The sequence below is a fragment of the Schizophyllum commune genome (genome assembly GCF_000143185.2).
Source record: "Schizophyllum commune H4-8 unplaced genomic scaffold SCHCOscaffold_10, whole genome shotgun sequence".
NCBI classification, from domain to species: domain Eukaryota; kingdom Fungi; phylum Basidiomycota; class Agaricomycetes; order Agaricales; family Schizophyllaceae; genus Schizophyllum; species Schizophyllum commune.
Genome location: NW_026089547.1, coordinates 1,850,475 through 1,874,978, shown reverse-complemented (window position 1 = coordinate 1,874,978; position 24,504 = coordinate 1,850,475). Strand labels below are relative to the sequence as shown.

At 56.5% G+C, this 24,504-nt stretch overlaps 9 protein-coding genes across 9 annotated transcripts; 5 read left to right on the top strand and 4 right to left on the bottom strand.

Annotated features, from left to right (window-relative positions):
• Window positions 1-225: 225 nt before the first annotated feature.
• On the bottom strand, window positions 226-3,512 carry SCHCODRAFT_01102569 (uncharacterized protein; the record flags this gene model as incomplete). Its single annotated transcript, XM_050341029.1, has 7 exons — window positions 226-338; window positions 400-578; window positions 627-1,456; window positions 1,505-1,679; window positions 2,319-2,498; window positions 2,550-3,325; window positions 3,375-3,512. 7 exons carry the CDS (start codon window positions 3,510-3,512, stop codon window positions 226-228), a joined length of 2,391 nt encoding a protein of 796 aa, XP_050198650.1.
• A 240-nt stretch (window positions 3,513-3,752) lies between these two features.
• SCHCODRAFT_02588532 (uncharacterized protein) lies at window positions 3,753-6,622 on the top strand (the record flags this gene model as incomplete). The annotated part of the gene is made up of 8 exons (XM_003028472.2): window positions 3,753-4,741; window positions 4,802-5,131; window positions 5,251-5,285; window positions 5,656-5,696; window positions 5,732-5,839; window positions 6,327-6,358; window positions 6,495-6,548; window positions 6,599-6,622. The coding sequence occupies exons 1-8, from the start codon at window positions 3,923-3,925 to the stop codon at window positions 6,620-6,622; spliced, it is 1,443 nt and encodes a 480-aa protein (XP_003028518.1). The 5' UTR covers window positions 3,753-3,922.
• A 306-nt stretch (window positions 6,623-6,928) lies between these two features.
• On the top strand, window positions 6,929-7,662 carry SCHCODRAFT_01334438 (uncharacterized protein). The gene has a single exon (XM_050341466.1). It carries the CDS (start codon window positions 7,019-7,021, stop codon window positions 7,577-7,579), a length of 561 nt encoding a protein of 186 aa, XP_050198649.1. The 5' UTR covers window positions 6,929-7,018; the 3' UTR covers window positions 7,580-7,662.
• A 205-nt stretch (window positions 7,663-7,867) lies between these two features.
• On the bottom strand, window positions 7,868-8,840 carry SCHCODRAFT_02511933 (kinase-like protein; the record flags this gene model as incomplete). Its single annotated transcript, XM_003028791.1, has 4 exons — window positions 7,868-8,042; window positions 8,216-8,300; window positions 8,352-8,594; window positions 8,651-8,840. The coding sequence occupies 4 exons, from the start codon at window positions 8,838-8,840 to the stop codon at window positions 7,868-7,870; spliced, it is 693 nt and encodes a 230-aa protein (XP_003028837.1).
• A 444-nt stretch (window positions 8,841-9,284) lies between these two features.
• Window positions 9,285-11,370, top strand: SCHCODRAFT_02637939 (uncharacterized protein). Its single transcript, XM_003028473.2, has 5 exons — window positions 9,285-9,693; window positions 9,745-9,922; window positions 9,974-10,637; window positions 10,686-10,849; window positions 10,906-11,370. Exons 1-5 carry the CDS (start codon window positions 9,627-9,629, stop codon window positions 11,018-11,020), a joined length of 1,188 nt encoding a protein of 395 aa, XP_003028519.2. The 5' UTR covers window positions 9,285-9,626; the 3' UTR covers window positions 11,021-11,370.
• Window positions 11,371-11,452: 82 nt separating this feature from the next.
• SCHCODRAFT_02637933 (uncharacterized protein) lies at window positions 11,453-13,430 on the bottom strand. Its single transcript, XM_050345995.1, has 3 exons — window positions 12,450-13,430; window positions 12,061-12,396; window positions 11,453-11,897 (listed from the first exon to the last, which is right to left on the bottom strand). Exons 1-3 carry the CDS (start codon window positions 13,266-13,268, stop codon window positions 11,829-11,831), a joined length of 1,224 nt encoding a protein of 407 aa, XP_050198648.1. The 5' UTR covers window positions 13,269-13,430; the 3' UTR covers window positions 11,453-11,828.
• Window positions 13,431-13,662: 232 nt separating this feature from the next.
• Window positions 13,663-19,049, top strand: SCHCODRAFT_02602189 (uncharacterized protein; the record flags this gene model as incomplete). The annotated part of the gene is made up of 14 exons (XM_003028474.1): window positions 13,663-13,800; window positions 13,850-13,956; window positions 14,062-14,673; window positions 14,725-14,900; window positions 15,181-15,195; window positions 15,636-15,703; window positions 15,753-16,570; window positions 16,621-16,796; window positions 16,846-16,878; window positions 17,515-17,603; window positions 17,651-18,423; window positions 18,471-18,646; window positions 18,926-18,951; window positions 19,011-19,049. The coding sequence occupies 14 exons, from the start codon at window positions 13,663-13,665 to the stop codon at window positions 19,047-19,049; spliced, it is 3,246 nt and encodes a 1,081-aa protein (XP_003028520.1).
• Window positions 19,050-19,471: 422 nt separating this feature from the next.
• On the bottom strand, window positions 19,472-20,868 carry SCHCODRAFT_02513648 (uncharacterized protein; the record flags this gene model as incomplete). The annotated part of the gene is made up of 3 exons (XM_003028793.1): window positions 19,472-19,546; window positions 19,666-19,992; window positions 20,053-20,868. 3 exons carry the CDS (start codon window positions 20,866-20,868, stop codon window positions 19,472-19,474), a joined length of 1,218 nt encoding a protein of 405 aa, XP_003028839.1.
• A 434-nt stretch (window positions 20,869-21,302) lies between these two features.
• SCHCODRAFT_02513231 (uncharacterized protein) lies at window positions 21,303-24,449 on the top strand (the record flags this gene model as incomplete). Its single annotated transcript, XM_050343286.1, has 7 exons — window positions 21,303-21,440; window positions 21,490-22,262; window positions 22,311-22,508; window positions 23,079-23,238; window positions 23,288-24,060; window positions 24,109-24,284; window positions 24,337-24,449. 7 exons carry the CDS (start codon window positions 21,303-21,305, stop codon window positions 24,447-24,449), a joined length of 2,331 nt encoding a protein of 776 aa, XP_050198647.1.
• Window positions 24,450-24,504: the final 55 nt, after the last annotated feature.

Sequence of the window (24,504 nt, the reverse complement as noted above, 5' to 3'; positions counted from 1 at the left end):
ATCACGTGAGACAATCAACGCGTCGGGACAAAGATGCGCAAACAACGCGGTACAAGGCGCATTCCTTCGACGCGCTGCGGCAAACCCCGTGAGTATCACATCTCTTCCTCGACGTGGCAAGTCTAAGCCAAGGGCACCACAGATAGTTTTGATGGTATTCTATTAGCTCAGCTTCGGCCTGTGAAGTACATTTTTGCAGCCGCGAAACAAATTCACCCGCAAGCCTCACATCCTCGAATTCCTCCAAGTAGACGAGGAGATCAGCAATTCCAGCTTCTTCGGCTTCACTTTCGAAAATGATTTCCTCGCAGAGTATGCAGATATGTGGCGCAGAGAGCCTTGAAAGTTGAGGCCATTGACACGTTAGTAGACAAAAAGTAACAAGGCTGTCAGACTCACAGAAGCGAGCCTTCATCCTGCCGATGAGGGGCACGAAACTTGAGGGGATCAACCTTTTAAATTGCGTCGGACGGGCCTCATTACGACGCGCCTCGATGGCTGCCGTGTAGTATTCGTCGTCGCGGCGGCGGACCTCGTCTTTCAGCCGTCGCATACGTTCCTCGTAATCCGCTCGTATCCTAACAAACAATCAAGGTACTGCTTCACTCCAGATCTAACGCACTTACTTTCTGATGGCGCTTAGCTCTTCCTTAAACCCGGTCGGCGAAGGCGGTGCGGCGAGAGTGCTCAGGTCGTAGGAAAGAGGCACGATAACCGGGGACACATCACCTGAGTCAGCGCGTTGAGTGAAGAGAGCGAGTAGATCGTTGTCGCCGTCCGCGGTGTTGTCGACCAGCGGAACCGGCGTGTTCGTCGCTTCGTCCTCGTGTGCCTCATTCACGGTATGGGTCGGACCAGAAGCAGGTGGCGGGTTGCCGAGGTTGGCGCTCCCACCTTCTGAGTAGTCACTGGCATCGGAGTAGTCGGTCTCAGCGTCCCAATCTTCGTCAATCTCAACGTGCAGCGGGAGGGGAGGTTTAGCGAGGCGCTCCGCCCGCCTAGCAGCCAATATCTGCCAGTGAGGAGTATCTGAACGCTCCCTGTCTGCACCGTCAATGCAGGCGAGCGTCATGTCGCTAGGAGCAGGGGGCGGTGGTGAAATGCCCTTTGCTGCACAATCGCGCAGGAGTTCTCGGCGCTGCTCATCGTCTTGAAACATATACCTGAGCGTCACACACTCGGGAGAGCCCAGCGAGTAAGGAGGATCCTCGTCTCGACAGTCGGTCCTGACTCGCACGCGGGTGCTGTGCAAAGAGACATGATAGCAGTCATCCCAAGGCAGCGGATGGCAGCAGTGAGCAGGTCGACGGCCGTCTGGGTGTTGGGTGTTGGGTCGAATGGGAACACACATTCGCGATTCAAGGAATTCCCCAGGACTATCAGGCGGGAGGCCCTGCTGAACGAGAGCGATAGTCGCGACTTCGTACGCTGGGGGGAGTTGGGGGGCGCCCATGGTCTGAAGGCTGTCAGCTTCCAGAAGCCATCGAAGCGGGGCATTGCGCACCTTGATCGTGCAGGCTACATAAGCCTGGGGTGATAGCTTGCGAGCGGCCTCGGCGACTTCCTCGTCCTCGATATCCTGCAGGGAGGCGACAGGGTCCAGATGGAAAGTATAATACGCGCCGTTATCAGGGAAAGACATGTTTGCAGCAGTGATGAGAGTACGGAAGAAGGAGTCGCTGCGTTGCCATTTGGCCGTATAAATCAGCCATTGGGCGCTTCCCGCAAGACAATTGGGCACGACACGGTCCTCCCAGACAAGGAAAGGAACAAAGGAGTGCGCCGTCGCAACCCGGTCCCGGGCCGTGCCGGCGCATTGCCACAGAGCCCCGTGTTGTTGTTCCCGATTTGGCAGTATTCGTGCGTCGCCACGGACGTCCGTGCCTAAGAGTTCAGCGCCGGTAGACCATGTACTACAGCATAAAGGTACTCGTACGGTCAGCCAGTCACCTGCATCACCAAACGGAAGCGCCGGCTGCCGACTACGCCAGATCAAACAGAATAGACTTCGAGTGTGTGCGGCATAGGTTGATCCAATATACAATAGCATATAGAGAAGGTATGAAAGATCGTGGTAATTGATGTAAATCGCAATGTCAACTTCGTCCGGCGAAGCAATTTTGGGTATACCCTCAACGACCAGCCCATCCGGAACGTTCACGACTTCGAGCGCTTCCAGACAGACGAGAACATCAGCAACCTCAGTGTCCTTGGTTTCACTTTCGACGTCGAGCTGCTCGCCGGCGACACGGACCTACGGCGCAAAGACACTATGGTCATCCGCGTCAGTAAACGAGCAACACGAGAGCACGTCAAACGCACCCAGGCGCGCCTTCACTTTGTTTGTGAATGGCACGAAACCTCCGAGGAGCGGCCGCTTGGACTGTACCGAAGGCTCTTCGGTACGGCGGGCCTGAATGCTCGCCATGTACTCGTCGTCGCGGCGCTGGACCTCTTCTTTGAGCCGTCGGACGCGTTCTTCGTAGTCCGACCGTATCCTGTCAGTAGTAGATGAGTGCACCGTCGTTCTACAAACTCGTCGCACTCACTTCCTGATTGCGCTCAACTCCTCCATGAATCCAGTAGGCGAAGGAGGCGCGGGCAAGGTGCTCAAGTCGTAGGAAAGCGGTACAATGACCGGCGAGGTGTTGCCCAGGTCCGCGCGGTAGGTGAGGGCAGCGAGAATGTCGTCCTCGACCTCGGCAATAGCGTTGGCAGCTTGAGCGTCCATTGCGACGCCACCCTCTGCGTCACCACCGGTATGCGACGAGCCAGCCGAAGACGCGTCGTCACCCTCACCCGAGTAACCAGTGGCCTCGGACTCGGAATACGCACTGTCGACGTCTCCCCAAGCAAGACGCTCGGCCTCTTCCTCTGCGGCCAGGATTTGCCAGTAAGGAACGTCGGAAATCTCTCTGTCGGCGCCCTGAGCACTAGCGAGCGCCATGCCGCTAGGAGCAGCGGGAGGAGGAGGAAGTCCTTTCGCTGCACAGTCGCGCAGGCACTCTCTTCGTTCCTCATCATCCCTGAGAAAAGAACTGAGTGCTACACGTTCGGCAGGACTCAGAGAGTGAGGAGGATTGATAGGCCGATTCTTCGTTCTGATGCGTACGTCCGTACGCGCGGCATGATAGCATCCATCCCAAAGCAGTGGGTGGCAGCAATAAGCCGGCCTGCGGCCCTCCGGGTGTTGGGTATTCGGTCGAATGGGAACACACATCCGAGACTCGAAGAAGTCTCCCGCGTTGTCAGCTGGGAGCCCTTTCTGGACGAGAGAGATGGTTGCCACTTCGTAAGCCGGCGGGGGTTGGGGGACACCAACGTTCTGTACAATTTGTCAGCTAGCCCGCTTTCCAGAGTGTGCGAGCGCATACCCCAATAGTGCAGGCCACATATACGTTCGTCTGTATCTCACGAGCGGCCTCGATGACTTCCTCGTCCTCGATGTCCTGCAGGGAGGCGACTGGGTCGAGATGAAAAGTGTAATACGAGCCTGAGTCGGGAAAGGACATGATGAGGGTAAGAAGAAAGCTGCTGTTGCGTTGTCACTGGCGCGTATATAAAAACAATCAGGCGATCACCGAAATACAATTGGACACAATACGTCCATGCCAGACAAGGAACAAAGGCATGCAACGAGGCGCCGCCCCGGATCGAGCCGACGGATTGCCGGCACTACCACGCGGCACCGGCATCGGCTTCGGGACTGGATTTGGTAAGTCCATTGTTCGATCGCGGCGCTTCCTTCCCACCATCATGGGCGGACCGCCTCTTTCTTGTTCATGCAATGACCTGTCCCAATCAAGGAAGTAAACAATAGTCACCATGTCTCGGCGCGCGCCGTATATAAAAAGCAGGTCCAAGTTGGGTGGTGCATCACTACTTCAATTTTCCCGCCTCCCCGTCTCGCGTATCGTCAGCCATGTCTCGTACCTCTCCTACTCCCAGCTCTCTCTCAACGCCAGGATTTCAGTCTTCCTCTTTTCCATGCACACCCGATTGCTCCCTTGCGTCGCATAGCCATCATCGCGGCAAGACCGGCCGGGAGCTCTCAACAGGAGACATTCGCATGACCACAATATCCCTCCTGGCACCATTCTATGAAGCCCTGAAAGGATATCGCAGCGTCAAACTCGATTGCAGGTCTTTGGCGCGTTCATCGAACTCTCGCTCGCAGCCTGGCGTTGCACTCTCGCATTCTTCTTCGCGGCGTCCATCGGTAGCATCTGGATCTTGCGCCTCTGATAAGGGCGGGCCTAAAATCCGACCCTGCGTCATTATCGAGAAGGGGGCGGCTACAGCCAAGGTCATTCTCATGGGCACATTCGAAGGAGCTTACATAGACGAGCTCCATCCCGTACTCCAGGACTATGTTGCCATCCTCTTCTCCCGGGACAGCACGTATGAAGAGGAACGATTCACGAAGGGCAAGCCCACGCACATGCACAGCACACCAGAATGGTCTCAGAAGGCCGCGCATCTCGGACATCTCCAGTACATCATACCCCTCAAGCATGAGATTGACTTGCATGCCGTCACTGATCGCTGGAGGGTTCGCCGGACGGGCAATAGCAACTCGCGCTCAGCAGGCGACGGCGATACTGAAGGTCACTATATGGATGGCCCGAATATGTTCTACTTGGCCAACCACGCCGAAATCATGTACCAACGCTTGAGAATGCGCTGCAAAAGAAGGGCGTACAGATATGAACTTCGGCAAGCGCTGAGGGAAAGGGGGAAGGTAAGTCTTTTTACGGCGCTCGAATTCTACCTTCGCAGCAACTGATTACCATTTATGCAGGCCGGTAGCAATCCGAATCGCAGCCAAGCGTCGGTTCAAACTCGTCATTCGCGCGCCCCGTCGGTTGCGCTCGAACCTATCCCGGAAACTCCCACCACACCGTCGTATACCAGGCCCACCGCGCCGACGACTGCCGACAAGGCAGAGAACTCGTGGATTTCCACTCGCAAGTTCTCGATCTCATCCACCTCAAGCCAAACGACGGCTAGCAAACGCCGCTCCGAGTACGACGAGGGGTGCCCCAGGACGCCGAAGGCCGCGAAGCACGAACTCGATGCGTCGTCGATGCGCTCAAAGGAGTCGAAGTTCTCATCCCCGCTCAAGAAATCGGTGAGTTCCGCTTTCTACCCACGCCTCGCGCCGCGGGCGTCTCTCATTCCGCGCGCGTAGTTCTCCTTCCGTCGCGGGCATAGTATTCCCCCTCATGCGCTATGCTAACGTCACCCCAGTCAAAGGCCAATACCTCTCAAGCTTCTCTACCCTCGTTCGCTTCGCCAAACCAGTTTGCGGTCCTTGCTTGCTAAGCGTGCCGCGTCACATATGCGGCATACGATCTCGATGACAGGAACGGCCCGTGGGACTGCGGGCAGTCTCTACAGGTCTTCGTCGCTCTTCTTACATGCACGGCGTATACGGACAGGCGCGGAATAGTCGCAGGCAGGCTCTGCGTATCTCATTTGATGGACATTACGACTCTCTGTAGCTTCGGCTCTTACTCTCGTTGTAGCGCCGACTCCTATCCTTCCTGTAGCGTTGACGGCCCACCTCTGTACCACCCCTCCTTTGACTCCCTCTGTATTATTCCCTCTTTTGGTTCTCTCTGCATCATCCCTTGCCTTTGACGCATTCTGTAGCATAGTCACCTCGGACGCAGTTGCGTACACTATCGCGCCATGTATACTAGCATTATTCTCTGCAACACTGCTGCAGATCGTTTACTGTCGAGCGCGTTGACGGACTATGAACGTCGCATCAAGACCTACGCAACCTGTGATACACCGGCACCGTGTTCCGTCAGGCCTTCCTCTCAGTGCGCAGGTGCGTTCATCAGGAAATTGGCGGATTCCGCATTTTGGAGTGCGGGCCTCACGAGGTCACGCAGTCTGGTCGGGAGAGTAGATCGGAGTATGAGCAGTCACGAACAAGGAATACGCTTACGACGGCTTGTCAAATGACGGTCAGCGTGCGTCCGGCTTGAGCGCCAGTATAGAGCCCAGGCAAGCGTATCTGGGCCGTCTGAGGACCTGAAAAACTGCTAAAAGGATCACGCTGACCTACAACAGTACGGTCAGCCTTCGATTTAGTCAGGTTGAGCAATTCTCTACATTGGGAGTGATATTGCCGAGCGGACGAGCGTCCCGAGTCGGTTCGAGGGACGCCGTACGGCAGGATTTGATCCGATGACTTCGCTGGCAAGTTCCGGGTCACGTGAGCGGTTGAAGTCCTGCTCACGATCTAGGAGTATCTCCTGCCCATGTCCCGCCCGGCGCAGGTACATAAGAAGACTCTGATTCCCCCAGCGTAGTCCTCTCTAGCCCTGACACACGGGAGCCACAGGTACGTCATCGAGCCCGCTCTTGATGGCCTCAGTTACTTACTGATATCGGCGCGGCGTGCCAACAGCGCGTAGTCCTTCTTGGTGCCGGTGAGATGCTTTTGTCTTCCTCGACTCCCCAGCTGACGCAGCAATCAGGTCTCGAGTCGATGTCCTTCTGGGTACAGCGCACTCGTTGCGTTTGCTGTCAAGGTGAGCTCGGAGCGGCTGGGTAGTTGAAGGAATCATTGACATGTTGACAGATGTTTCTCTCGGGAATCCTATAATGCGCTGGGTCTCTCCAATAGTTGCAAATAGATTAGATAGTCCATAGTAAAAGTAGCAGATTTACAAAGTGAATAATAAAGCCATTTGGCATTAACAACGAATAAACCTGAGAGAACCGGTGGTAATGGATTGATTTTTGGATCCGTTCGAGCGGCGTTATTTTCAGCAGGCTGAGGGGTCTTTTGCCAAGTTGAAGGCGAGAATCGAAGGCTCATGGCAAGGAGTTCGCACGCGTGCGACGGCTTTGCCAAAAGTTACAAGAATTGTGAATTACACCCGGATGTGCTGTGGAGCATAATGGCCCGTAAAGCCACGTAAGCTTGCACCGCCTTGCTACAGCTTGCGAAGGCTTGTATGCGTGTATACTGCATTAGGCGGAATCTCTGAAAACCCTGATGCTTTCCTTTCCCCATTCAGTAAAACGATTCGCTAGACTGTGGCGCAAGGGACTATGTAAGGCATTCACCTCGCGAAGAGCACATTCCTCGCACGTAATCTGTTCCTGCTGCCTTGCTTGCCATGAGCGTAGTCCCAGTATTTTTTCACTCATAAGCCTGACTTCACCTTCTCTCAGCACTCCGCGCCGTCGCATTCGCCAGCCACATCCACCACCACTCACTCAATCCTCGCGTTGCCGAAGTCCGCCACAAACGAGTCGAACGACCGCTCCTCGTCCGCCGGCGTCGGCGCGCGGATGCCCGTCTCGGGCTTGGGGGGCTTGCACGTCCAAAGTGTACTCCAGTCGATGGGTGGGGAGGTGGGGGAGGGAGGGGCCGCTGTTGAAGAGAGAGGCGTCGCTGTTGGGGAGAGAGTTGAGGTGGGCGTACCGGCAGAACTTGACGGTGAGTCGGAAGTGGACGAAGGGGTGTCGGAAGAGGGAGGTTCACCCGGATAGGCGGAAGAGGGAGGTTCGCACGTATAGGTGGATGAGGGAGTTTCGCCCGTCGAAGCGGTAGAGGCATCAGAATGGGAAGGAGACGAGGTCGTCGAATCCGATTTCACAGTTTCCGTGCTTCGTCCAGCGAAGAAGGGATGCGCGCGAAGGGCATCCGAACTTGACTTTGGCTGGACGCCGAGGCGCTCGGAAGGGTCGAGGACCTGCGAGTTCGAAGTCAGCAAGACTCACCCCGCCATCATGAAGGCATTTGACGGGCAGATGTGTGGACTGAGAGACACAGGCTTGGCTTGTAACCTTCGACGACCGGTCGTACCGGCGGAACAAAAGGCAGGAAAAGGAGGCACAGTCAACTCACCAACAGACGCTCAACCAGATTCCTCGCATCCTCATCAAAGCCATCCGGAAAGCTATAGTCCAGAACCTCGATCTTCTTGAACGTGAGGTAGTCCGTGGGTGCGAGGAAGGCGAGGGTGCCGGCGACGAGGTAGAAGACAATGCAGCCGATGGCCCAGAGGTCGGAGCTGGGGATACGTGAGGTGAGTACAGTGCAAGCGCGTGAGGTGAGTACAGTGCAAGCGCGTGCGGTGAGTACAGTGCAAGCGCGTGCGGTGCGTAGGGTTCAAGTGCGTGCGGTCTCAGGTTCGCGTGTTTACGCAACACAAAAGGAAGAATTTTGATTGTAAACAAGACTCACGCAGCGCTGGTCGTCTTAAGCGTCTTATCGAGCAGCTCGGGGCTGACGTAGGCTGCTGAGCCGACGAAGGTACTTTTGCGAGGTGCTTTATAATGGTTCAACCTACGTGCGAGAACCAGTGGGCTGAAAATCTCACCAAGATCATCAGCATTTTGTGCGATATACGCACAGCCGAAGTCAGCGAGCTTGATGCGCAAGTCGCTATCCAGAAGCGCATTTTCCGGTTTTAGGTCCCGGTGAAGGATGCCTTGGGAATGCATCCATAACACCGCGTCCACGATTTGGGCGGCGTAGTATCGTGCGACGCGGGGTGAGAAGGATCCGTACTCTTTGACGAGTAGTTGGAGGTCTCCGCCGGGAGCGACGTCCATGACAAGGTCTGAAAAAGGATAACATATCAATGGACACTCGAGACATGAGAGCAAAACAACTTACAAAGATGCGTTGGGTCTTGGAAGGCATTATACAGCTTCAAAAATCCAGGGTGCTTCCCTGAGCCCAACTTCGCCAGAGCGTTCTTCTCCGCGATGGCAGTCTTTGCCTTGCCCTCCCGTATGAGCTTAACCTTGCTGATGATCTTCACCGCGTAGAGCTTCTCAGGGACGGCGGGTAGACAAGCCTCCATCACCTATCATCGCATGTTCATCGGCGTTTGCAAGGTTGGGCGAAGGGAGACTGCGCGCACTGTCGACCACGAGCCGGTCCCCAGGTCTCGCAGAAATTTGAGATCGTGCGAGGTCTGCACTTGGCGGACGTCGGTGACCAGCAGGTTAGACGCGGTGTCGCGCGCTTCGTCCTTCCGGGATCCCATCTCCGCCCACGCGGGGGCTGCGTGTCGGCGAGGGGTCGTGTTTCTCGGAGGCGATGAGGCGGAGGTTTCCGTATGTCTGTCAGGGCTGGACATATCGGGGACAATACGCAGGGTCGATGGAAAGAAGCAAGAAGTCGAACGGCGCGTCACATGTCGGCCAATGTGCCACACGTCATCGCCACAAATTCAATAATTCCTGCTCGGTTCGGGCCGAAGTGCCTGACAGGGGCGTTGGCTGGCGTCCGTCCAGCGCATCAACCGCCTGTCTCACTACTCCCTCATCTATCCCACTCCCCTCCTTACCACCACCGCCCTTTGGCGCAGACCCGTCCACCTCGGCGCGCAATGCTCACCGAGCCGCTCTCGCGACGCGAGATTGGGCTCATCTTCTTCTCCATCCTCGTCCTCAGCGTCACCTACGGCTTGCGCATTACGGGAGCCCTCGATGGAGCCGAGTTGTTCAGGGAGTCCGTTGTGCAGGAAGTGCTGGTTGCGGAGGTGATGGCGCATGCGCACAATGGCACTCGGCGGCACAGGCATCACCATATTGCTCGGGCGTCTAATTTGGAGGCAATAAACCATTCGGAACTGGAGGCAACCATGGACGAAGCGCTCATCCAATGGGGAACCGATGTACCCGAGAGCAAGATGCGCGCGCAGTCTCCAGGTACGCAAACCCTCGCTCTCCTCAGAGTGCCTGTGTACTGACTTCTTTCAGGGTACAATGTGATCGACAACGTCGTCCTCTTCAATAAGACGATGTACATCGTCACAGATAAACCCGACACATTCCCCCCTCTGAAGACCATCGTCGCCTCCACCGGCCAGACCTACAATGAGTGGAAAATCATCAGCAAGAAGGATGCTCCCAACTCGCTAGGCACACATGCCGGAATGTGCGTTTCTAACTCATCACCACGTTTATGGAAGCTAAAGCGTACCTCCAGCATGCGCGGCGTAACTTGGATGGCCGCCGACGCCGATGTGCACAACGCCACGCTCTTCGCGCTCTGGCGCACCTACGCCTCCCTCGACCCCAACACCGGCGCCGACTCCCGCACCGCCCTCACACCCCCCACCCGCCTTTTCTTCCCCCAAATCCGCGTCTACTGCGACTCCAACCCGCCCTTCCAGGACTACTGGATCCGCCGGCGGCGCTCCGACACAGGCTTCCACCCCTTCACTTTCAAGGCTGCCTTTCCTCACCTCTCTACCCTCTTCCTCGAGACATGGGAGGACTACCACCAGATGGAGGTGCCGTACTTCATCGAGCGCATCGTGATCGCGGATCGGCGGGCGGCGCTGGAGGCCGGGAAGGGCACCTATGGAGGCGCGCTGGAGCTGCCGGCGAGCAAGCACTGGTGGGAGCCGAAGCGGCGGACACTGGCGCAGTATTTCGATACATACGAGGAGGCGAACTCGAATAAGAGGGTAATCACGTACATCCAGAGGCAACATGCGACGACGGGGTCCCGGCTGAGGGCGGAGGACCATGCGGCGCTGCTTGATGCATTGGGCAAGCTAGGGCGCGAGGTGGAGGTGCATGTGGACTCGGACGATGATGAAGAGACGAGCTGGACGAGGAGGTTGAGCTCGATTACGCGGTCGGAGGTGGGTGGTTTTCACGCGAACCAAAGGACGTGTAGTGACATGCCGCAGATCATCATCGGCGTCCACGGCGGGCAACTGATGGACGCGGTCTACATGAAGCCCTCGCCGCGTTCAACGCTCCTGGAGTTTTTCCCTGCGAACACCTTTTGCTCCGACCGACAGTTGGCCATGCAGTCTCTCGGCATCGACTATCACGCTTGGACGGAAACCAGGTACGTCCGATTGGCGATCGTGCGCACTGGTGGACGCTGACTTTCCTCGGCTTCAGACCCTACACGCCCGACGCCTCCACTCAGCACAACCAAGAGCCCAACGGGGGCACTATCGCCATAGATGTGGACGCTGTCATGGCGACCGTTCGCCAACGATTGCTAGCATCCTGAGCGCCCGAGAGTAAGTAGTAGGAGTTTGCGTACGCGAGAGAAGCCCGAGCGCGTCGGTAGTCGTCTGGTCAGCTCATTGGCGGAAGGGGCAGAGAAGGGCTGCGAAGAGGGAGGGATGGCACCGACCTTCCGAGGAGATATCGTAGTTCCGCCGGGAGAGGATTCAATGGAAATTGCCGGAGGACGAAGGGTGTTCGCGGGTGACCACATTGTCTTTCCTATTGTACATTACAGCCGGCTGCGAGTGTCACATATTCAGTACTATAGCCGTACATGCACCCTACTAGACTAGGATCCAGGGTAACATGTTGTCGATGAAGTGAGGTGACTGCCAGCTGCGCACGCTGCACGTTCGCTTTGTCGCCGCTCTCGTTGCTCCTGCAAAGGATGGTCATGCTGGTGCGCTCCTCGATGTAGCTCATGGGCGTACGTGTCATCGTAATCACCATTCATAGATACTCTGCAGCTATGCTACAGAGGACAATGCTAATATACAGGATATGATAGTAAACGCAACGGCGTCCGATGTGAGCAGTATGCTACAAGGCGAGTCACAGGGATGATATCATAGAGCGCGTCAAAAGAGGGATGCTACAGCGTCAACGCGGCAAGGAGAGTGGGAGTCGGGTCTGCAATCGGAGTGAGAGTGGAAGCTAGGAGAGTGTAGCAATGTCCGTTATAGTTATACACAGTGCCTGCCTGCGACTTTCTCGCGCGTGCGGCGTGCGAAGACCCCGCGTCTGCGACGAAGACCGGATGAGACTGCCTGCAGTCGGTCTTGTTGTCTGTGAAGTATACCGCAGCACGCTCACTGGCATGTGAGAGCCGCGAACTGGTTTGGTGATGCGATCGAAGGTGGAAGAATGTTGGCCTTTGGCTAGGACGATATTAGCATGGTGTATGAGGGGAGCTATACAGCGATATGAGGAGCCACGCCCGCGGCCGGACAAGTACGCGCGCGACATGAAGGGGCATTCCACTCTTGGCGTGATAAACAGACCTGGCCCGCTTGAGAGGCAGAGGCAGGAAACGAGACTCACCGATTCCTTGAGCGAGATTGGACGCTTGGAGATCTTGGACTGAATCGACGACGTGTCAAATCCCTGCTTCGCAGCCTTCGGCGTCTTGGGGCACTGGTCGTCGGAGACGGAGCAGCGTTTGCCCGCCGTCGTTTGGATCGAGGTGGATGTCATGGAGAGGGCAGTAGACATGCGTTTGAGCGAAGCGCGCCAGCGCGATGGTTCCTCGGGCGTCGACGGGGTGTTCTCGATGATCGAGGGCGCGGCCGCGTGCGAGAGGACGCTGTCGATCGACGGGGCGTACGAATCGAACGTCTTGACAGACGCGTTGCTCTGATCCGGCTCTTTACTAGTTGCCTGCATTGTTGTAAGAAAAAAACAATTATACAGGTAGAACGAGCGCGACTCACCATCTTCTCATCGAGTATCCGTCGAAGTCTTCGTCTGTACGCCCTGTCGCCAGACAGATACTTCAGCTGTCGGGCCGTTTCTTCTGCGTAATCGTACAAGCCGAGCAGGTTGCGTTCGTCCATGTAATATCCTTCTGGGGGTGGATCGACAGCCAAGCTATCAGGACTGCGTGGCTCGGCCCCGTTGATCTTCTGGCGGCTGGAAGCCAACCATCGATCTTTGATGTCATCCAGGCTAATGTCGTGCATGAGAGGGACGATGTACTGGACGTTGCCTTTCGACTGATACCACTCCGGTTGGCTATGAAGATGCCTCATCTTGCTGTCCTGCAGCCAATCGCCTTTGTGCTTGCTCTTGCGCGAGACGAGGATGGCGAGGTGGGGTCGAAGGTCCTTGTGGATCTTGTCTACGAAGGCCCCTTCAAACGTACCCATGATGCAGACTTCGGCGCTGGATTGGCCCACATTGGCAACGATGCAGGGTCGTTTTTTGGGGCCGTTGGTGGTAGAGGCACAGGATGGGGATGCGATAGTCGATTGCCGTGACCGAGGGGATGCGACAGAGCGCGAGCGAACAGTCGATGAGCGTCGAGAGGGCTGGCGCACTTTGGACCTCCAGGAATTGTCATCCAGGATCTTGTAGAAAGGGGCCAGGAGGGAGATGTAGGTGATACGGATGTCCCCTACCGCGAGGTGTCCGCCAGTCCTACCGCCGCAGTGACGGCTTGGTCCGCGAGCGCACTCACGCGTGCATAGCGGTCGTTCTATGCGAGGCCTCTGATGAGACGGAGGTGCGAGGCCGGGAGGAGTGAGAAGCATTGCGGGACAAGGTGAAGGTTGCGAGAGGAGAAGGGAAATGGCGCGTAGTCCATTCTTGACGGGCTATTTAACGAAGAGCGTGATTAGCCATAAGAAGTATGTGTACATTGTTCGTCGGATGGTCCATGCACCGTCGGACATGGCTGTCCTGGTCTGCGCGTGATGGCAGGAAGTGAACTCCGAAGTTGAACAATTGAATTGCCCAATCCGGAACCGGCCGGCGCTGCAGCGGTCCGGTGTCCATCTTTTGTTCCAAGTTTGCTCTTGTCCGGCATGAATGTATCGGACGCACTGGGTTCTCGTGATGGCTTGATGGGTGTCGGATGATTCGTTCGCGCGCATCACCCTGCTTTCTTCCTGCTTTCACGTTCTTTGCGATCCATTGCCCGCGAACATGTCTTTTCCCGACAACGGCGCGTATTATACCTTTCACCTAGACCCAGTCGCGTCTCTGCTAGACATAGAGGACGAGGAAGTCGCTGAGGCCGCTCGTCGAATATCACCCAAGATCTATGTGGCATGCACAATCAAGGTATGCATATGCACGTTGTACAGCATCTCTTATTGAGGAACTTACTTAGACCATTGGCGCTCCTCAACCTCCGCCGGCGTATGAAGTGGCGACTATTGCTCTCGTTCAACAAGGGCTGCCACCTGAAAGTCCCAAAGAATTCCTGGAATCAAGGATGTGTGTGCCTATCCGACCCAATACCCAGCACCCCGATGGTCGAAGGCCTGCTCACTGCTGCGACCCTCTACCCTGGGATGGATGCTACCATGTTTCGCTGCATAGTACTCGCGTGCGCATCAGGACCGAGAATCGGAACACTTACCCTCCCCATTCGCTCGGTCCATCCGAATGCGTAACGCTCAGATTCTTATTCGGCGACGATGAGCAGCGTCGAGAACGCCTGCGCGACTGCGCAGAGACAGGGATCGCACCACCGCCCCCTACGCCTAGCAGTATGGCGCTCGCCAGCATCAGCAATGCCGACAGTAATCGCTCGGACGTACCTTACTGGCAAATCATGGCCGCCAGGCGGGAAGCGGCCCTCGCCGAGCCCTCTCTAGAGCTGCATGTCGAAATTGACGAGAACTGGGACGCCGAGACCGACTACTCCGATGCCAGCGGCTACTCAGACGGTGGGAGCGCTGACCGGGGCGACCCGCCTGCTTCCAGTCCGACCCAACCTGGGAATGAAGCACGGGACGACGTCGTGCGAGAAACGTCTCCGGCGGTCGAAAATGTCGCGGAAGTCGAGAATGATATACTCGCTGCTCTCACGCATCGCGCGGACTTGGGCAATATTTCGCCTGTCATTGTACCGCTCTCGTACGATTTGAGCACCTTGCCTGCGCCCCCTTCACCGATTGGGTTCATGGAGGAGTTGAGCGCTATCAGGAAGTGAGTGTGACAGCCTTGTAAAGCGACGACGGTGTATTGATTGCCTGACAGGATACGGTCTGACTATGAGGAGCGCGTACGAAAGCTCAAAGAAGAAGTCCAACGTCGCGATGACGAGTACATGGCGGACATCCAAGCGCGCCGTACCGAAGAGCCTCCAGTACTACAGTCCAAGTGGTCGCTTCTCAGAGGCTTCGCATTCACCAACAGAGTGAAGGCGCGCTTGGGTACGTTAGGCGTGCTGTCGTGTTTCTCGTCGACTGACGCGGAACAACTCCAGTCTCTTTGCGCCGTAAATCCGCGTCGCCTGCGGGTACCTCGCCGTCGAAGGTGAAGCCAAGGACGCTGCTGATGTTCTCGTCCGTTTGGAAGCGCTGAGGGTCGTGATGTTTGCGCATGTTCTTGTCTTTCGGGGTACACCCAAAATTGCTTCGCCGGACGAAGTTGGCATAGGTTTGGACATCATTTACCACGATCTTTAATGCCTTCTGTATATGCTATACTTAGTTAGTATGGATCAGCGTACGTCGCGGCGCGCACTCGGAGACTATTCTGTGTGGTTTGTCATACTCGTGCGCCGGTACCTCTGAATGGTGATGCAGGTGAACATGGCTGATCGCAAGATTGCCTATGCGCCGCGATACATGGTCTACCAGCGCTGATGTCTTAGGCGCAGACGTCCGTGGCGGCGCAAGCACACTTCCAAATCGGGAACAATAACACGAGCCGGCGCGGTCCGGCCTGGTCCGAGGTGCCGCATGCCATTGTTCTACGCTTGCTCCTGTCCGGCACGATGTGTCTGGAGTCTATTGTTTGTCCTGTATCGCCTGATGCTTCTTATGTTTATGCCTGTCGTTTTGATCTCACTCTCGTCGCTTGACATTCGCCCCCCATGTCATTTCCCGCGGATGGCTCGTATTTCACCTTTCGCCTGGATCCAGTCGCATCTTTACAAGACATAGACGATAAGCATGTCGCCAAAGCACCCCGAAAACTCTCGGTAAAGGTGTATGTGGCATGCTTGACTTGGGTGCGTGGTATGAAACCCACGAGTTCTCGAAGTCTGATAGTCTTTCAAGCCTGTCGGCGTCCCTCAACTGCCGTCCGCGTATGAGGTGGCGAGCGTTGACCTCGTTCAGCAAGGCCTCCCTCCTGAAATACCTGACGAGTTTTGCGAATCCCGGATGTGTGTTCCCATCCGACCCAACACCCAGCATCCAGATGGGCGCCGACCTGCGCATTGCTGCCTTCCGCTGCCTTGGGTTGGGTGCTACCATGTCGCGATGCATCGCACGCGCGTACGAATTAAGACTGAAATACGGCCCACCGACCCCCCTCATTCTCTTGCTCCTGCGGAATGCGTGCTGCTCAACCATATGCTCGAAGATGACAAGGAGAGACGAGCGCGCCTGCGTGAATGTGCAGTGAAGGGACTCCCGCCGCCACCCGTTGCTGCCGGCGACTACACGATCTCTGCTATTAGGTCTGCTGACCAGGAGATCACGGACATTCCTCACTGGCAAATAAGAGCCACCGAGCGAGCCGAACGCCTTGCCAGTCCACCTAACGAAGGTGCCTTCAAAATGAAGCTCAAGCCGAACTGGGACGCCGAGAGCGACAACAGCGACTACTTTGAATCAGATGATGGTGGTTACATTGCGCCAGCTTGCGGTTCAGGTCACTCCGAGAACGACGTCCAAGACAACGCTGCGACAAATCCCGCCGCCGCTGTCGATGATATCGCGGACGTGGAGGATGCCATCCTCACTGCTCTCAATCACCGGGCGGACTTGCGCGATCTCTCGCCGGTCATCGTACCGCTCTCATATGACCTTAGCGCCTTGACTGCGCCGCCCTCGCCAACTGAATTTATGGAAGAGCTGGTTGCTATCAAGAAGTACGTGCAAATTTTTCTGCAAGCAACATCGCACTGATCTTACCCGTCAGAATACGATCGGACTACGAGGAGCGCATCCGACGGCTAAAAGACGAAGTTCGACTTCGCGACGACGAGTACATGGCGGACATTGAAGCACGTCGTAACAAACAGTCCCCGGCGCGGTCCAAGTGGTCGGTCCCCTCGAGCATCATGCCCATCACTAACAAGCTGAAGGCTCGCTTGGGTGCGTTGGATGTACTGACTTGTTGATCCTTGGCTAACGCGGATAATAGCGTCTTTGCGCCATAGGCCTGCGTCGCCAACGAGTACGTCGCCGTCGGAGGTGAAGCCTAGGAAGCCGAGATTGTTGACCTTTCCGTCCGTTTGGAGACCTTCGAAGGCGTGAGCGCCGTGGTCGATTGTTGATCGGGGCTATTGCACCCCCCAGGCCGAAATTTCAACGAGGCATATTGCGCTCCTTAGCAGAGCTCCCTAGTATGCGTTATATCAGTGTGACCATGCGCGCGGACCTTGGTCTGAGAGATACCACTGTACACTCCTTTTGCTTTGCTCCATTGGGTTATACGAAGGTGCTGCCGGCAACAGGGAATGAAAATCCTTCAGCAGACATGTCCCGACATCCAGCCCAAGTAACGACGCGATGCCGCACTTCCCCGTTGTCAAGCCGTTCTGGGAAGTGAAGTGCGGCCATATTGGGAACAATGGCACGAGCCGTGATCCGCCGGCACGGACCGTGTCCGTCCGCCACTCCGTCGCATTCCTTTGTTCTTTGTCTGGCACGACCATGTCCTGCTCGATTGTTTTATGCAACCATCTGATGGCTCTTCCTGAGTGCCGGCGGCAACGCATGAACCCCTTGCTCCTTACCCTCAACCCCTCATAGCCATCGAACATGTCCTTTCCTTGGCCCGGCTCGTATTTCACTTTTCACCTGGATCCAGTCGCGTCGCTGCAGGATATTGAGGACCAGGCAGTTATTAAGGCCGCCCGTGAAATACCGACCAAGGCTTATGTAGCCAGTACAATCGATGTACGCGCTCCCTCGCTGATGTGGACCGACTAATCAATAGGCTGCAGTATATTGGTGCCCCTCAACCTCCACCGGCATACGCAGTAGGGACCATTTCTCTTCTTCAGCAAGGCCTCCCGCTTGATGACCCGGGCGAGTTTCTGGAGTCTCGGATGTGCGTTCCCGTACGACCGAACACACAACACCCTGAGGGGCGCCGACCTGCTCATTGCTGTCATCCTCTGCCTTGGGATGGATGCTATCACGTCGCGCGTACAGATGTACGCATCAAGACCGAGAATGGGCCTCTGAACCCACCTCATTCTCTGGGCCCTGCCGAACGTGTAGCACTTGTCAACGCGCTCAGGGATGACGAGGAGCGAAGAGAGTGCCTGCGCGACTGCGCAGCGAAGGGAATACCCCCGCCACCCGCTGCCCCAAGCGGGAGAACTCTTGCTGGTGCCCGGGTGGCCGACAGGGAGATTTCGGACACTCCTCACTGGCAGATCATGGAGGCAAAGGCAGAGGCGAACCGCCTGGCCTGGGGGGACGCCGATAGCGTGTACTCGGACGCGACCAGTCAATCGAATGAGAGTGACGACGAAGCGTCTTCGTCTGGTTCGGCGCATACCGAGTTTGGCGCAGAGGACAGCCCCGCAACGGACGACCAAGCTGCTAATGGTGTCGCCGAGGTCGAGAACGACATCCTCGCTGCCCTCATGTATCGTGCGGACCTGGGCAACACCTCGCCGGTCATCGTACCGCTCTCGTACGACCTGAGCACCCTATCCGCACCTCCTTCGCCGACAGGGTTCATGGAAGAATTGGAAGCTATTCGGAAGTGAGTGCAGCAGTTTGTATAGTAATTGTATACTGATTCCCTAACAGGATACGCTCCGACTACGAAGAACGCGTGCGAGATCTCAAAGAAGAGGTTCGGCGCCGCGACGCCGAGTACATGGCGGTCATCCAAGCGCGCCGTGTCGGAGACCCTTCGTCACAATCCAAGTGGCCGCTTCTCGGGGGCTTCGTGCCATTCACCAACAATGTGAAGGCTCGCCTGGGTGCGTTTGACGTGCTCTCGTGTTTTCGGTCGACTGAAGCGGATGACTCCAGTGTCTTTGCGCCGTAGGTCCGCGATGCCGGCGAGCACCGCGCCGTCGGAAGTGCAGCCACGGAAGCTTGGATTGCTGATGTTCTCGTCCATGTGGAAGCGCTCGAGGTCGTAAGCTTTCCGGGAGGGTTGGTCGTTTAGGGATATTCCCAAAATTGCTTCGTCGGACGAAGTCGGCGTAACGAATGACATTACCTGAATACCTTCTCTGTATGCTATCCTTTGCCAGGGCAACGCTCACTGAGCGTACAGGAAGTAAGTCAAGCTCCCGACGGCCGAGGAAGCGCGAGTAGCGGATCGAAACTGGAGATCAGGCAATTGGTGGTCTTGTAAAGGACAACTTTGAGGTCTAGTCATGCGACGTACGTAGTTCAAACGATCTTCAGTAATGATGCAGAGAATAATGCTAATATACATACGGTATGGGTGCTGTAGTAAACGCGGCTGCGTCCGAGGTGAGTATGCTACAAAGGAAGCAAAAGGAAAGGTGTAATACAGAGAGAACCGAAGGAAAGGGGTAATACAGAGGGGGAGTGGTGGTACAGAGGTGGCCGTTAATGCTACAGTGCGATTAAGAGTCGATGGGAATAAGGGCTGAAGCTACACGGAGTCATAACGTCCATCAAATTGGATACGCGGAACCTGCCTGCGAGTATCCCGAGCCTGTCCGTATACCCCGTGCATGGAAGAAGAGCGACGAAGACCTAGACTGCCCGCAGTCCCACCGGTTGGTCCCGTTGTCGAGATCGTATGCCGCATATGTGACGCGGCACGCTTAGCAAGCAAGGACCGCAAACTGGTTCTGCGAAGCGAGCGAGGGTAGAGAAGTTTGAGAGGTATTGGCCTTCGACTGGGGTGGCGTTAGCATGGTGCACGAGGGAGGATACTATGCCCGCGATGAAGGGAGAAGCGCGCGCGAAGAATGAGAGACACCCGCGACGAGAGGCATGGGCTGATAACTGGACTCACCGATTTCATGAACGGGATTGAGAACTTGGACTTCTTAGAGTGCGTCGACGACGCATCGAGTTCGTGCTTCGCGGCCTTCGGCGTCCTGGGGCAGCCCTCGTCGTACTCGGAGCGGCGCTTGCTAGCCGTCGTGTGGCTGGAGGTGGATGAGACCGAGAACTTGCGAGGGGTGATCCACGAGTTCTCTGCCCTTCCGGGCGTCGTCGACGCAGCGGGCATGGCATACGACGGTGTCGTGGGTGTCTCCGGGATGGGTTCGAGCGCAACCGACGGGGCGCGCGAATGACGAGTTTGAACCGACGCTTGGCTGCGATTCGGATTCCTGGCCTGCATAAGTGGTAGTTAGTTGGTGAGACGATAGAGCTCGAGCGCTGAAGCAAAACTTACCTTCCCCCTTTCCCTGAGTGCTTGTCGAAGTGCATGTCTGTACGACCTCCTTTGGCAGCGCCCTCTCAAGCGGTCATACATAACTTCGGCGTGACTGATCAAGTCGGACATATTCTCTCCATCCATGTAGTAGCCTTCGGTATCGCCGTCGCCTGCTGAGCGTGGAGAGCCGCCATCGCCCCTCCGAAGAACCTCCCAGCGATCAGTGGCGGCGTGCAAGTCAATCTCGTGCCTGAGAGGTACGATGTACTGGAGGTGTCCGAGATGCTTGGGCTTCTGGGCCCATTCGGGAGTGCTGTGCATATGCGCGGGTCTGCCCTTCGTAAATCGTTCTTCCTCATATGTGCTGTCCTGGGAGAAGAGGATAGCAAGATATTCCTGGAGTATGGGATGAAGCTCATCTATGTAGGCTCCTTCGAATGTGCCCATGAGGATGACTTTAGCTGTGGCCGCTCCCGCCTCAACAATGACGCAGGGTCGACGTTTGGGTCCGCCTTTACCAGAGGCGCAGGATCCCGATGCTACCGATGGACGCCGTGAAGAAGAGCGCGAAGGCTGCGAGCAAAAAGTCGATGTACGCGCCAAAGACTTGTCATCGAGTTTGACGCTGCGGTATCCTTTGAGGGCTTCATAGAATGGTGCCAAGAGGGATATTGTGGTCGTGCGAATGTCCCCCGAAGAGAGCTCCCGGCCAGTCTTGCCGCGGTGATGAGTCGGGCTGTGTGTGGCAAGGGTGCACTCGAGCGCGCATGGAAAGCAAGACGGCTGATATCCTAGTGCAGAAAGAGAGCTGGGAGTCGAAGAAGTACGAGACATTGTTGGCGATACTCGGGACGGTGAGGACATCGAAGGCGGGGCAATTGAAGAACAGTGATGCAGGCCCCGACTTGGACCTGCTGTTTATATACGACGCACTGAGACATAATAACTATTGTCGATTTCCTGAATTGGGACTGGTCATTGCATGAACAAGAGAGAGACGGACGCCCATGATGGTGGGAAGGAAGCCCCGAAGTCGAACAATGGAGTTGCCTTATCCGGTTCCGAAGCCGATGCCGGTGCCGCGTGGCGGTGCCAGCAGTCCGTCGGCTCGGTCCGGGGCGGGGCCTCGTTGCATGCCTTTGTTCCTTGTCTGGCATGGACGTATTGTGTTCGATTGTATTTCGGTGATCGCCTGATGGTTCTTTTATACGGGTCGGTAGCAACGCGACAGCAGCTTTCTTCTTGCCCTCAACCATTATACGGTCACCATGTCCTTTCCCGCCTCAGGCTCGTATTACACTTTTCACCTCGACCCAGTCGCGTCCCTGCAAGACATAGAAGACGAGGAAGTCATCAAGGCCGCTCGTGAGATACAGACGAACGTATATGTGGCCTGCACAATCGGGGTAAGCGCTCGCACACTCTAGAATGCGGGTTAGCTAACGGATTGTACAGAATGTTGGCGTCCCTCGACCCCCGCCGGCATACGAAGTGGCAACCATCTCTCTCGTTCAGAAAGGGCTCCCAGCTAACAGCCCGGAAGACTACTTCGAGTCTCGGATGTGTGTTCCTATCCGACCGAATACTCAACACCCGGAGGGCCGCAGGCCTGCTTATTGCTGCCACCCACTGCTTTGGGATGGATGCTATCACACCGCGCGTGCGGACGTGCGCATCAGGACCAAGAACCGGCCCATCAATCCTCCTCATTCTCTGAGCCCTAGGGAACGTGTAGCGCTCAGTTCTATGCTCAGGGATGACGAGGAGCGACGAGTGTGCTTGCGTGACTGTGCCGCGAAGGGAATCCCGCCTCCACCGGCTGCTTCTAGCGACATGACGCTCGCCAGTGCTCGGGCAGCCGACAGAGAAATTTGCGACACTCCTTACTGGGAGATTATGAACGCAGAGGAAGAAGCCGACCGCTTAGCATGGGGAGACGCGGACAGTGCGTATTCCGACGCTACCAGTTACTCGGGTGGGGGTGACGACGATGCATCCTCGTCTGGTTCGGCGCATACCGGTGGTGACGCGGAGGATGGCACCGCAATGGACGCACAAGCTGCCAACGCTGTGGCAGAGGTCGAGGACGACATCCTCGCCGCCCTTACTTATCGCGCGGACCTGGGAAATACCTCGCCCGTCATCGTGCCGCTCTCGTACGACCTGAGCACCTTGTCCGCGCCCCCTTCACCGACTGGGTTCTTGGAAGAGTTGAAGGCGATCAAGGAGTGAGTTCGGCTGCTTCGTAGGGCGACAGAATGCTCAATATTTGACAGGATACGCTCGGACTACGAAGAACGCGTGCGACGGCTTAAAGAAGAGGTCCAGCGACGCGACGACGAGTACATGGCAGACATCCAAGCGCGCCGTACCGAAGAGCCTCCGGTTCTACAGTCCAGGTGGCCGCTTCTGGGAGGCTTCGTGCCATTCACTAACAAAGTGAAGGCACGCTTGGGTGCGTTCGACGCGCTCTCGTGTTTCTCATCGACTCACGAGGATGACTCCAGTGTCTTTGCGCCGTAGGTCTGCGACGCCGGCGAGCACCTCGCCAGCGAAGGTGCAGCCAAGGAAGTTTAGATTGCTGATTTTTTTGTCCGCTTGGAAGCGCTCGAGGTCTTAAGTCTCGCGGCTGGGCTGGTCGTTCAGGGCCATTCTCGAATTTGCTTCGCCGGACGAAGTTGTCATAACGATTGACATCACTTAGCACGATCCTTGATACCTTCTTTATATGCTATTCTTTACGGATTTATCGCAGGTCGCGCGCATCGCGCGAGATCATCAGACACCTGCGCTGGTTATCTGAGCCTAAACGAGGCCACCAATAATATGCCTGTTGGCAGCAATTTGCAGTGTTTTCGCGGTTTTCAGAAGGTGAATGTTGCCAAATCGGGAACAATAGCAGGAGCCGGTGATTCGCCGGTTCGAAACCGCGAGCCATTCCACCGCATGCCTTTGTTCCTTGTCTGGCATGGACGTATTGTGTTCAATTGTGTTTCGGTGATCGCCTGATGCTTCTTTTATACGACTTGATAGAAACGTGACAGCAGCTTTCTTCTTACCCTCACCATGTCCTTTCCTGATTCAGGCTCGTATTACACTTTTCACCTCGACCCCGTCGCGTCTCTGCAGGACATAGAGGACGAGGAAGTCATCAAGGTGGCCCGCGAGATACCGACGAAGGTCTATGTGGCCTGCACAATTGGGGTAAGCGCTTGGACGCTCTAGAAAGCGGGGTAGCTAACAAATTGTACAGAACGTCGGCGTCCCTCAGCCCCCGCCGGCATACGAAGTGGCAACTATCTCTCTCGTTCAGAAAGGGCCCCCAGCTGAAAGTCCGGGAGACTTCTTCGAGTCTCGGATGTGTGTTCCTATCCGACCGAATACTCGACACCCAGAGGGCCGCAGACCTGCCCATTGCTGCCACCCACTGCCTTGGGATGGATGCTATCACGTCGCGCGTACGGACGTGCGCATCAGGACCGAGAATCGGCCTATCAATCCTCCTCATTCCCTGAGTCCTACTGAATGTGGAGCGCTTAGTTCTATGCTCAGGGACGACGAGGACCGTCGAGAGTGCCTACGTGACTGTGCAGCGAAGGGACTCCCCCCTCCACCCGCTGCCCTTAGCGCAATGTCGCTCGCGGGTGTTCGTGCGGCCGACAGAGAGATCTCCGACATACCACACTGGCAGATTATGGACGCAGAGGAAGAAGCCAACCGCTTAGCATGGGGGGACGCCGATAGTGCATTCTCCGACGGGGCTCACTCGGGTGAGAGTGACGATGATGCGTCTTCGTCTGGTGCGGCGCACACCGGTGGTGACGCAGAGGACGGCCCCGCAATGGGCAGCGCTCAAGCTGCTGATGGTGTTGCTGAGGTCGAAGACGACATCCTCGCTGCCCTCACTTATCGTGCGGACCTGGGCAACACTTCGCCGGTCATCGTACCGCTCTCGTACGACCTGAGCACCCTCCCCGCACCTCCTTCGCCGACAGGGTTCATGGAAGAGTTGGAAGCTATTCGGAAGTGAGTGCAGCAGTTTTGTATAGCAATAGTATACTGATATCCTGCCAGGATACGCTCGGACTATGAGGAACGCGTGCGAAAGCTCAAAGAAGAGGTCCAGCGCCGCGACGACGAGTACATGGCGAACATTCAAGCGCGCCGTACTGAAGAGCCTCCGGTACAGTCCAAGTGGCCGCTCCTGAGCGGCTTCGTACCATTCACAAACAAAATGAAGGCGCGCTTGGGTGCGTTTGACATGCTCTTGTGTGTCTCAGCGACTAACGCGGATGACTCTAGTGACTCTACGCAGTAGGTCTGCGTTGCCGGCGAGCACCTCGCCGTCGAAGGTAAAGCCAGGGAAGTTGAGGTTGTTGATGTTCTCGTCCGTTTGGAAGCGCTCGAGGTCGTGAGGTTGGCGTCGCGCTGGTGGCTGAGTATACCCCGGATTGCTTCGCCGGACGAAGC

Excerpts from the sequence above, each read along its gene's own strand:
- SCHCODRAFT_01334438 (XM_050341466.1), top strand. The coding sequence starts at position 7,019 with ATGCTTTCCTTTCCCCATTCAGTAAAACGATTCGCTAGACTGTGGCGC.
- SCHCODRAFT_02637939 (XM_003028473.2), top strand. The coding sequence starts at position 9,627 with ATGGACGAAGCGCTCATCCAATGGGGAACCGATGTACCCGAGAGCAAG. Across the intron at positions 9,694-9,744 it reads GATGCGCGCGCAGTCTCCAG|GGTACAATGTGATCGACAAC; the intron begins GTACGCAAACCC and ends GACTTCTTTCAG. Across the intron at positions 9,923-9,973 it reads CTAGGCACACATGCCGGAAT|CATGCGCGGCGTAACTTGGA; the intron begins GTGCGTTTCTAA and ends GCGTACCTCCAG.
- SCHCODRAFT_02637933 (XM_050345995.1), bottom strand. The coding sequence starts at position 13,268 with ATGCTTCTCACTCCTCCCGGCCTCGCACCTCCGTCTCATCAGAGGCCT. Across the intron at positions 12,397-12,449 it reads GGATACTCGATGAGAAGATG|GCAACTAGTAAAGAGCCGGA; the intron begins GTGAGTCGCGCT and ends ACAACAATGCAG. Across the intron at positions 11,898-12,060 it reads CAATCTCGCTCAAGGAATCG|CCAAAGGCCAACATTCTTCC; the intron begins GTGAGTCTCGTT and ends ATATCGTCCTAG.